Raw genomic sequence first — 10,971 nt, 5'->3', positions numbered from 1 at the left:
GGGGGAGGGGGGAGGAGGGAGGAGGGGACGGGTATTTGTATACACAAGGAGTGTAATGCGCACCACCCGAAGGATGGACATATTTGAAACTCGGACTTGCGGGGGCGGGGCGGGGACCAAGGGCAACATACGTAACCTAAACATCTGTACCCCCATAATACGCTGAAATAAAAGGAAAAAAAAAAAAAAGAAGTTGGAAGGTACCTATGGGACATTCCTAGACCCTGGTCACTTCCTGAAGAGACTCAGTTGATTTGGTAAGAAAGCCACCCTTACACATTCCTAGTAGCCAGAAAACAATACAGCAGTCTAAAACAGCGTGGAGTTGGTAGCCAGTCCAGTAAAATAAAGTCGAATATCTTTTGTTGACTGGTCAGTCCTTAGAAAACAAGTATTCAGTAGAATAGGCAAAAAGGAAAAAAAGAGTACAGGTTTTAAGTGAATTATGTGTAAAACACATATGTTTTTTTGACTACCTGAATGGACTCACCCGAAGGAAGAAAGGAAACTTCCTGCCATAGAAGCCAACTCGAAAGAACTCAGGTTCCAGGCGTTGCTGCTCCATAATGTTGTCATAGTAGCTGGCCTCCATTTTCTGTGAATGAGAAAGGCCTTCAGGTTGGCTTCACTGCTGTTGGTGTCCAAAGCAAGTTCTCCCAGGCCCAGCTGGACACCGCCTTCTGGAAAGGGATCATGGCAACTCAATCTAGGTAAGATGGAAGTGAGCCCCTGGCCATGACCAGCTTCTCTCCTGGGAGCTGCATCATGGAAGAGAAAGCCCTCCATCATTGCTGTCTGACAGTGGGATCAGGACCAGCCTGCCCACCCAGCCCTGTGTGGCTGCTCTGAATGTTCTTCCCAGAGGGTGGACTGAGCCCCACTGAGATCTGGGCTTCCTGTACTTGGGGGGCACACATTTAACATGGAGTTTTTCTGCCCAGGGATTTCTGGTTTTGACTGATACTGACTCCACTGGTTAACCCCTGACTGGGGTTGCTTGTAGCTGGCTACCAGCAAGTCTCAGCACCATTTTGTATCAGTTCAACTGCACCTGCTCTTGTTCATCTGTTGTCTGACTAAAGATGATAACAACCATAGTGAGGAAGGTTCAGCTGCCAGCACCACTGGTACTGGTTCCAATTTAGGAGATTTTAAACTTAAAAAATTAACTAATATCCATGATGTTTAGCATTACCAAGCAAGGTTGGTAAGTTTTTTAGTTTTGGCTGAACTTGCTTCACATTTAGAAAAAAACTCACTGAAACTTTGAGTAGGAAGATAGCTGTAATGAATTCAATTAAGCCAGCACACCAGGGAACAGTGGCCTTCAAAACCGGTCGAGAAACTACTGCTAGAGGAAGATGCCCAAACCCCTATCTTGATCAGGGAACAGAGGAGAGTTAGCCACAAGGATGAGGGTATGCTGAGACTGCTAACCTCTGTTTGCTAAAGAAATCAGTATGTGTTATAATTCAGAACCCAGCATCAACAACCAGGAAAAATTTGATGCAGACCTTCAAAGTCTATGGAGCATTTGATAAGGTGCTTAAAAGTGACCACAAGCCAAAGTGAGGAAAGCATTTATAAAGTTTTTTAGATGAAGCATCCTTAAACAAAGTCATTTCAGGAAAACCTTCTTCATGAAGTTGAGCTTCCACCTCCTCCACGAAACCCCCATTTTATTATGCCTATGCTGGGTTCTCCCTTCTCCGAGCATCAGTGGCCTTTGGGGTCCACATCACACAATCATTTGTCAGGTGTGTGTTTTGGTTCCCCAGTCAGACTGCAAGTGTCTCAAGGATAGGAATCTTGGTTTCTGTTTCTCCTGTACTGTCCACAGCACTAAACCAAGGGCTAGATCCATAATAAATGCTCACTTAGAAAATGATGTCAGGAAAGTGCTGGCTCCTCTAATCAGGGATGGGGCAGGGGAAGGGGCAAAGCTCACCCGAATCCAGCTGAGGCTCTGATAATCGTAGAGGCTCTCATACTGACATGCCAGCTCCCTGCACAGTGGGATCCCAAACTCCCAGCTCTGTGTCAGAAATAAGAACAGGGCTTCAGCACCTCAGGCGCCCTCAGAATAGCCTAAGTCCATACTGAACACATCAGAGGTCACAACAAAAGGCCTCCTGCTAGCTCCAATTCATATGTCACAAAGAACATATGCCTCAAAACCAATTTGAGGCCAGGCACGGTAGCTCATGCCTATAATCCCAGCACTTTGGGAGGCTGAGGTGAGAGGATTGCTTGAGGTCAGGAGTTCAAGACTGACCTGAGCAACATAGTGGGACCCAGTATCTACAAAAAAAAAAAAAAATAGCCAAGTGTGGTGACCAGTGTCTGTAGTCCCAGCCACTTGGGAGGCTGAGGCAGGAAGATCACAGAGTGCAGGAATTTGAGATTGTAGTGAGCATGATGATGCCACTGTACTCCACCTTGGGCAACAGAGTCTGTTTCAAAAAAAAAAAAAAAAAGCCCAAACCAAAATTAACAACAATAAAACAATGAAAACACCCAATAGCACAGTGGGTTTCTAGCTCAAGCACAACTTCCAAGTCTCTGCTCAAATGCCTCTACCTCCAAGAGGCCTTCCTTGACTACTCTGTCAAGAACAGGAACTTCCCTGTCCATTTCTGTTCTGCTACTCTGAAGTTATCTTAGTTTTAAAAAATTACTATTTTTTTTGTTGTATTAGTCTTGATTAGATAAAAATTGCATGGGTGGGTAGATATTTAACCCAGGTAGAGACCCTGTTTATTTACTCTACCCTCAGAGCCTAGAACAATTCTAGGCATGTATGAGATATTCAATAAAGACTTATTTAATGAGTTAATGAAGGAAACACTGACCTTTAAGTTCAGATCACATAAGCTCAGAAACAAGGATGTAAACCAGGAAGAAAGTGCCTACCCAGAGACTTTGTAGTAGGCCTGACAATTTCCTTTATGGAAAAATTTGAACCTTAAATTAGGCTTTAGATGATCCTTGCCTAGTCAGATCCCAGACTGTTTCTGTGGTATGGCTCCTGTTATGGATAAAGGCCCTCCAATAAGTGGGCCTTCATTAAGAGGCAATATTGTCCATTTCTTCCTTTTTAAAAAATACAGTGTTTTCTCTCTTTTGTTGGATTGGGAATCATTAGTTTACTTGATATTTTACCCAGGCTATTCTCCCCAACTCTAAATACTAATTAAAAATGTTTTTTTTATTATAGGAAATTTCAAGAATACAAAAAAGTAGAGAGAATAGAAGAATAAACCCCTAGGTACCCATCATCCAGCCTCAACAATGACCAACTCATGGACTCTTGTATCATTCATACCCCATCCACTGACTCTTCCCCATAGTCCTTGAAGCAAATCTCAGGTATGATAAAATTTCACCAATAAATATTTCAGTATGAATCTTTAAACAATAAAGGACTATATTTTTAAAATTACTATTTGAAATAGCATCAGGGAGAAGGAAAACACTTTCATTTGGGATTGTGTTTTTCAGAAGGAGCATATTATTTCTGTCCTTTGAGTAAATTAATACAATATGGATTGAAACTATATGACAAATTAAAAAGACTGAAACAAACCAAAAATCATTTTAAATAGACTTCTTCTCCTTGCACTAATATAATACAGTGCCTCTGCCTCAAGGAGCTAGAAAACATCTTGCACCCTCACACTGCAGCTTTCAAGGGGGCACGTGTCAGTCCTCTCTCTGGCTCCAAATGCTGCTTGCGCAGGTTTCAGCCAAGGACTCTACAACAGAGTCTGCCTGGCAGGCAGCTCCATGGGGGCTGGCTAAGCAGCTGAACTGTGTACAGACTTCTGGCCAGCCTGTCAAGAGCCACCCCACGGGGGACTGCTCATTTACGTGATGCTGGCCCCATGTGGGGCTTAAAGGCACCCTGCCTGTTGACAGTAACTCCCAATAAAACAGGTCTTCTTATCCTTTAGCATCAATGCTCATCTGTCTTGCTGGCATCTCTACCCCACATTGTAATCCTGCTGCTCCACGGTGCCTCCCTCCCCCAGTTAACTTTAGAGTGAGCCAGGATCAAGAGTTTTAAGACACTCTGCCAGCATCAAGGGGTGTGCTGGAACATTGGTGGGTCTGGGGGCTTGACAGCTACCTCTCTACACAGGTAAGGAATAAACTGCAAGTACAACGCATCCCCATCTACATCTTTTCCCTTGGTTTCCCTCCTTCAGGCAGGAGGCAAAGCTAACCCTAAAACTCCTTACCAGGTGTCTGAAATCCAATCACTTCTACCAGCTCTGGCAGATGTGTGCTTTTATGTGTCCTTGTTGCCTCCTCATAGGGATGGCACAAAAAGTTGCACTGATTTAGGGGTTGCTCTTTTTTAAAAAAATTTTTGTAGAGATAGGGTCTCACTATGTTGTTCAGGATGGTCTTGAACTGCTGGCCTCAAGTGATCCTCCTGCCTTGGCCTCCCAAAGTGCTAGGATTACAGGCATGAGCCACCATGTCCAGCCTTAGAGTTCATTCTAATCAAACAGGAAAGGAAAGGAAAGTCCTGGGTCTCTAGTTTGGCAGTCTTTGTACCTCTGTTTACACATTACATATTAGAAACAAGTCATTTCTTCAAAGGAGTAGGGGCTATGGTGAACCTTCAAGCAGGAGAGCCCCAGCCCACTCTGACAGCGAGGGCTGGTCTATTTCTCATCGTCTGCCAGATGAACAGGGACCAGAGCCCTCTGTTTGGCTTCCCCTCCTGTCTGCTCCCTCTGCCTGGGGTTGAAGGACCAGCTCCCATCTTCACACCTTCCCTTCCTTCTCTCAACGCTCACTCTGCCATACTTTGTCTCTTTGGAATTTCTTTCTCCTTATCTGGCCTGGGAGAGCGGACTTTTCATGGACTGGAGTCCAGTCCACCTTGGAGCAGGTTCCTAGGTTAACCACCTCACTACTGGAAGGTATGGCCCAGGGCTAGACTGTGACCATCAGTCATTGGCAATGGCTAATCCTGTTGAGTACCCAGGAAATAAACATGAGACCAAAGGAAATTGGGTTGTCTATTTAAGGCAGACAGCAGAGATGCTGGGAGTGTGTGGAAGAAAAGTCAGGAGGGAATTGGCTTGTGAGGCAGGGTGTGCCAGCAGTGCTGACGGCTAGAACCCCTTTACTTGCCTCTCCCCCTGAGTCTTTTCCTTTTCTGCCCTCCTCTTGTTGCCAAGGTGGCTTTTCTTTGGGCACCAAGTATCCCTGCTCCACAGGAGCATTTTTCCTACAGCAATCAGGTTTTGCTTTTCTGGAGCCATTAAAAAAAACCTGAATGCTTTCAAAAAGAACTGGTTAGGCTCACCTACTGGTTTCATCAGGAGCTGAGGCACAGGGACAGAGAAGGTGGACCTTCTATATGAGCTTAAGAGAATGGATCTGATAAATGCCCTTTGAGGATGAGCTCATGGAAGAGCTCACTGAGTGGTCTGCACTCAGCACAGACTCTGCTCTTCTAGCAATTCACAGCAAAGGCAGGGTTTCTGGAAGGAATGGGGGAGATCCCCAAGAAGGTGGCCTATGGAGACTCCTAGTGCTTCTCTCCTTCCTGCCCATCTACAATACTCAGGCAGGTTTTGTGTTTCATTCCCTAACCTAGTCCATATTATGGTTTAATTCTGCTTTTCTATGCACTACTACAGTATCAGATAAAGAAAGGACCATTAATGCTCACACATTCCACTGGTAGGCTCAGATTAAGCTAACTCTCTACTCTGTACTCCATAGCCATGGAAATAAAAGAGGAGAACCAATACACTAAAAAAGTATTCATGCACACCGACGCCATGCTATGCTATTTCCTCTGAGCTGGAAGGGCTTGCTGGGCATGTGAGTGGCAGCTCCAGGATGGTTGGGTGCCAGGAAGGTAGGCCTAAAACTGTGCCAGTGAGGGGCCCCTAAGTCAGGCCCCAGACCAGCAAGGGAAGGAGGCTTTGGGTCAGCATTGTGGATTAGTCCCATAGGCTGGCTAATAGCTGAGCATGGGCCTCCCTTCTCAAATAGGTTACAAGACAGTTGTAATTTTGGAAAGGTTCTTGCTTACCAGTGCATTCTCTGCATGAGTGAAGGTTTTCTGAGTCTGCTATGTTATATAAAACTGAAGAATGTTTTCTGATTTATGGGCAAAAGCCATTAATGTTTAAATATCTCTTTTTGATGAAAAACTCATTTAAAAAAAACAATTCCATTCATTTGAGTCAGGAGCTGAGCCACTACAATTTTTTGAATGACCCTATTTCAGCTTTTTAAAATGTGCTCAAAGCTGAGTAATGAGAGAATGGCTTCAACGAGTTATATATACTCCCAGCCTTTCCAGTACATGGGCCACACCCAACAGTAGGTGGTCAAAGGGCCCCATGAAGAGTTCTCTCAGAGATTGGAGCAGGATGGCTGAGAAGCCCCAAGAAGGCCTAAACCAGCACTGACAATGTTGCCAATCCCAGAGAAGCTAGTTTGATGGAGAATAACCCCAATATAAGAGAAGCCCAGGCTGTGTTGTAGATAAGGGAAATCTAAGACAAGAACATGTACCAGAAAGGCAGTACAGTCCTCCTTTGGCTATGGTTAAAATCCATTCATTTTTACCACTCACATTTTCTATGACAGGAGATTGGAAAGCCACATCAATTCTTTAAGTAGATCTAATAAAAACAAATGGTTCCAGAAGCCCCTGCTTATACCTGTAAATGTTAATGCTCCTACAAAGCTGGGGTGTGGGGTAGTTTCTACACCTCCAATCTGGAATTGGGCTTTCAAGGCACAGAACTAAGCTGCTGGTTTTTCTTCCCCCAGAGAAAATCATGCTGCCTTCAAATCTGATGCGCATACATGGGCACCCACCCACTCACCACCCCACATACCACTATCTGCAGCTGCTGCCAACCCTATGATGTCAAGATGCAATACATCACAGCAGAAACTAAGGAGCCGAAAGGCTTGCCTAATGACACCTACCTTGCCTTTGTTGAAGTAGTGAATGATCTTCCGGCACAGTCCCTCTTTCCGCTGCCACTCTGTCTGTGATGGGTAGTGGAGGAATTCCCGCAGTGGCCGATCCTCCCACTGCAGCAGCTCACAGTAAAGGAGCAGGGTGAATGCAGCCTCTGTGGGGACAGGCAGCATGGAGGTCCAGGGGCTTCCCCTCAAAGGCCTGGGAGCAGCCTGGTGCCAGGGGACTGTGCTGAGCAGAATGCCAGGGCAAGTTGTGTGTAGCCCAGGTCAGAGACATTAGATACCAAAGATGAGACAGTGGGGCTGCCCAGCAAGACAATAACCCTCGGATAAGCATGAAGGAGCCAAATATCCTGGCAGATACCTTCTTCCCATGGCCTGGTCACTTGTTCTGGGCTCCAGATAAAGAATAAAAAAATGACTCAGTTATCCAGAGTCTGTGCACAGGTTGCCTTGCTTTGCGAGATACTGACATGTCAGAGAGAGCTCTTGGGTTCCTTTTTGCTCAACTGGCTACAGCTTCCTTTCCAAACTTCTCAGAACTGGCTCTTAGGGGTAAGCACCAACCAAGGCTTCCCTTAACCCTCCCTAAGCCAGTCTCAATGCCTCCAGCTCCATTTTATGCCCTCAGCATGGCCCTGGAGATGGCCCTTTCCCCTCATCTTCACCATTTCTAAAAGAACAAAAGAGAAGGAGTGTGAATGGTAGTAATTGCGTCATGGGCCTGGAGCCAGAGGCTCCATTCATGGAGGAAACTAAATTAATACTGGACCCAGAGTGAAGGCCTAGCAACATCTTACTGTGTGTGTGGAACAACTAGAGAGGGTTATGTAAAACAACAGCAGCTAAATACTGTGGCTCTCTAAATTCCAAGGGATGGGACACATTAATTATATCCACTGCTCAGGGTCCCTACTACACAGTTTTCTCTTTTCTGTTCTATTTGCTCATTCTTAGTGGGCATCTTCTACTGGCAAGTTAATTAGTTCTAGCTTCTGCCCTGGATTTCAAGGCCCTACTCAAACCTGCTGCCCATTTCTAACCATTTTTGACCCACTTCTAGTTTTAGCCAGGCCTACTTGCCTATGTCCACTCTCTACGCTCCTCCTCATGCTTGCCTGTCTGTCCCCTTGGACACTGGAACCTCTTGCCCAGGGATGCACACGCCTTCTCACAGGGTCCAGGAAGCCTTTTCTCTCTGGGGAAAAGCCCTGTGGCACTCAGGGTCTCCCTTTGTTGCTTAGGAAACCGTATAAAAAATCTTTTTCTTCCTGCCTATATTCTTTTCAGATGTCATTTCCAGAGCCAAGCATTAGCATCCTCTCTCTGTTCACATCCCTGACCTAGCTTCTTAGTCATAGCCCAGTCCTCTAGGAGTTTAGCAAATGCCTCTACTGGTACATGGAATTTATCAGTCTTTTTCTTCACTGCCCTCTCATAAGGCTGGTGCGATCATGGGTGGAAATGGATATAGAGAATGGGAGATTCAGGCCATTCATTTTAGATTTAATTCTTGCCAAGATGTAATATCAGAAAAGGTGGCATCTATGCTAAACTCTCTCTAATATCTAGAGATAAGGAAGGAGGATTCTCTGTTTCTGCAAATCCATCTGATTCTAGTAATGTTTACAGACAAGAATAGCTTGAATTTCCTGATCTATCACACAAATTCAAGTCCTATGGCTTAAGGGCTAAGATATAGTGGCTAGTCACCACAGTGGAGAAGATGGCTATTTTTGGGGAACTATGGCACAAGGTGATCAGATAGAACATACATCCTCCTAATTCAGAGTGGTTCCCAGTAAACAGTTGTGCCAGGCACTTTGAAGTGCCTTAAAATTTGTTTTAGTTAGAAAAGGCCATAGTAATAGATTAAACAGTAGATATAATGAAAGAGGCCCTGTCTAGCCTATCAAGAAGTCAGATGAACACTCTCCATACTCTCCACTGAGAACACAATGTGGGGCTGCTGTGCAGTTACAGGGGAAGAGCCTAGACTGTAAGGCAGGTCTGCCAGTGAGTTCTGGAAGTCCCAGGGTTAGGAGGATATTCTACTGCTGTGGTCTCACTTAGCTCCAGCTTTGAAGGTCCTAAAAATGCCTCTGTTCATGAGGAGTGACAGGGAACTCAGGATGCTCTGACCTGGTGCACCAGAATTTGGAGCTCACCCTTGAGGCCTCATAGAGGTGGACACAGGGAAAGAAAGTGGAATAGGCTCAAGCAGTGGAGGACGTGGCACAAAGGCACGAGTGGAAGTTCTGCCTGCTTTCTCTCTATCATGTGCCACAAAGGCATTGAGGGGAAAGAATGAGGTGAGGGGACAGCATAAGCCCCAACATTCTGCTGAGATCTGGCAGGCACCAGCTTAGAGCCTTTCTCTGCCAGTGTGCGTATCCCTTCAGTCTGTCCTGATGGGTAGGTGTGGCTCTTCCCTCACCTGTGTAGTTTTCAGCCTGCAAGTGCATGTCACAAAGCTTATGGATGTAACGGATATACATCTCTTCTTTGTTAATCTCAGATTTGTAAAAGTTCTGTAAGAGAGAGAAGGAAAAACACATAAAGATGAGAGTCTGCTACCTGTGGAAGATATACCTGAGCTCTAGACACCTGGCCAGAGCCATGAGGGTGCTGGGCAGGAGGGAGAGGGCGGGTCCTAGAGGCAGACAGCACCAGAAAGAAAAAGGACCAGCCAGAATAAACACCTGCTGGGGGCAGAACCACTGGCAGGTCTGTGGGAGACTTGTGTAGTGTGAAAGACTAAGAGCATCAGGGCAGATCAGGGATCAGGGCACACTATGAATCAGGGTATGTCAGATTGATGGAACCTTGCCAAGAGACCAGGCTAGAGCTCCACCAAAATGGAATTCATTTCATTTCTTTCCCAAGTAGAAATGTGCCTGAGGAGGTGCAGGGCTCCAATAATATATCAGTAACAGAGCTGATGTCCTGACTTAAACCCTTCGGCCTATAGCCATGTATTATAGAAAGGCCAAGCCAATTACAGTGTAGGACAAAAACCATCCAACTACGCAGACAGGAGGGAGAGCCCATGTCCTCTCACCATCAGGTTAACAGTACAGCCGATCTTCTTATTCTCTGTTTCCTCTCCTTTCATGCAGTCCCTGTAAGACAGAGCACAGATAAGCACCCACATTATGAAGTGGTGGCCCTGAGACAACACACGAAACTACAGTATCACTGGGGTATTAGCATGACCAAACCCCAGATTAGAATGCCCTCCAAAAGGAACTGTTTCCGCAGATGAGGACTATGCTGTGAGCTCCCTCTGAGCTGTAGACCCACTCCTAGGGTTCAAAGATCTCTGTTCAACTGAGCCCCTTGTTCTGGTGGCAGAGTGCAGAACTCACATGCCACATCTGGGTATTAAGTGGCACCTACCAATGTCCTTGGCACAGAGGATGTGTCAGTTAAGTGGAAGGCCAAATCCTCGAGTTCCCACAAAGGAAGGCACAGAGCTCTCCTTAAAGTTAAAGGGCAGGTTTCATTTTGTGGGACAGTGCTAAATACAAGCCAAGACCCTCCACTTCAGGACCCTGTGGCCACAGCAACCATAGGATGGCTGACATATTCACCAGCCAGTCAGCATTTCTCTCTATAGTCTCCTTCCTGTGTACTAGTCTTTGGAATCGTCTCTCATCAGAAGCAGCAGATCTAGTGCTTCTTTATCAGTAGAGGCAGCTTCAGGCAGGACTGAACTGCATTTATACCTAGGAGTGTCTGGGTGTCAGAGGGGTCAGGACTGGCCTGTGAGAGACAGGACAATAGCAACACTGAGAATAGATCCTTCCCAAGTTAGAGAGAGGGCTGGTGAAAGCCCATTTTCTTTGGGAAAGAGCAGAGGCCCAGCACAAGGAGATTAAAGAGAATAAGAACCAGACTAGTATGTGCATTTATGTGTTGATTAGTTAATACCAATTTGATGGTGAGTACAAATGGGTCCCGTTCTGCTGCTCTTGTGGTGCCCCACTTTGGATAATGGGC

The 10,971-nt window shown here is 45.8% G+C and overlaps 1 protein-coding gene across 1 annotated transcript in view; it reads right to left on the bottom strand.

Annotated features, from left to right (window-relative positions):
- Positions 1–10,971, bottom strand: part of DOCK3 (dedicator of cytokinesis 3) — a 681,302-nt gene that overhangs the window by 24,172 nt on the left and 646,159 nt on the right. Inside the window, exons 33-37 of the mRNA XM_012639462.1 lie at positions 10,031–10,138; positions 9,407–9,500; positions 6,973–7,121; positions 1,949–2,035; positions 491–595 (exon numbers count right to left, since the gene is read on the bottom strand). Coding sequence (XP_012494916.1) covers positions 491–595; positions 1,949–2,035; positions 6,973–7,121; positions 9,407–9,500; positions 10,031–10,138 — 543 coding nt within the window. The remainder of the gene's footprint in view (positions 1–490; positions 596–1,948; positions 2,036–6,972; positions 7,122–9,406; positions 9,501–10,030; positions 10,139–10,971) is intronic.

This window comes from Propithecus coquereli, unplaced genomic scaffold (assembly GCF_000956105.1).
Source record: "Propithecus coquereli isolate 6110/MARCELLA unplaced genomic scaffold, Pcoq_1.0 Scaffold1, whole genome shotgun sequence".
Lineage (NCBI taxonomy): Eukaryota > Metazoa > Chordata > Mammalia > Primates > Indriidae > Propithecus > Propithecus coquereli.
The sequence above is the reverse complement of the archived record's forward strand: the minus strand, read 5'-3'. Positions and strand labels throughout refer to the sequence as shown.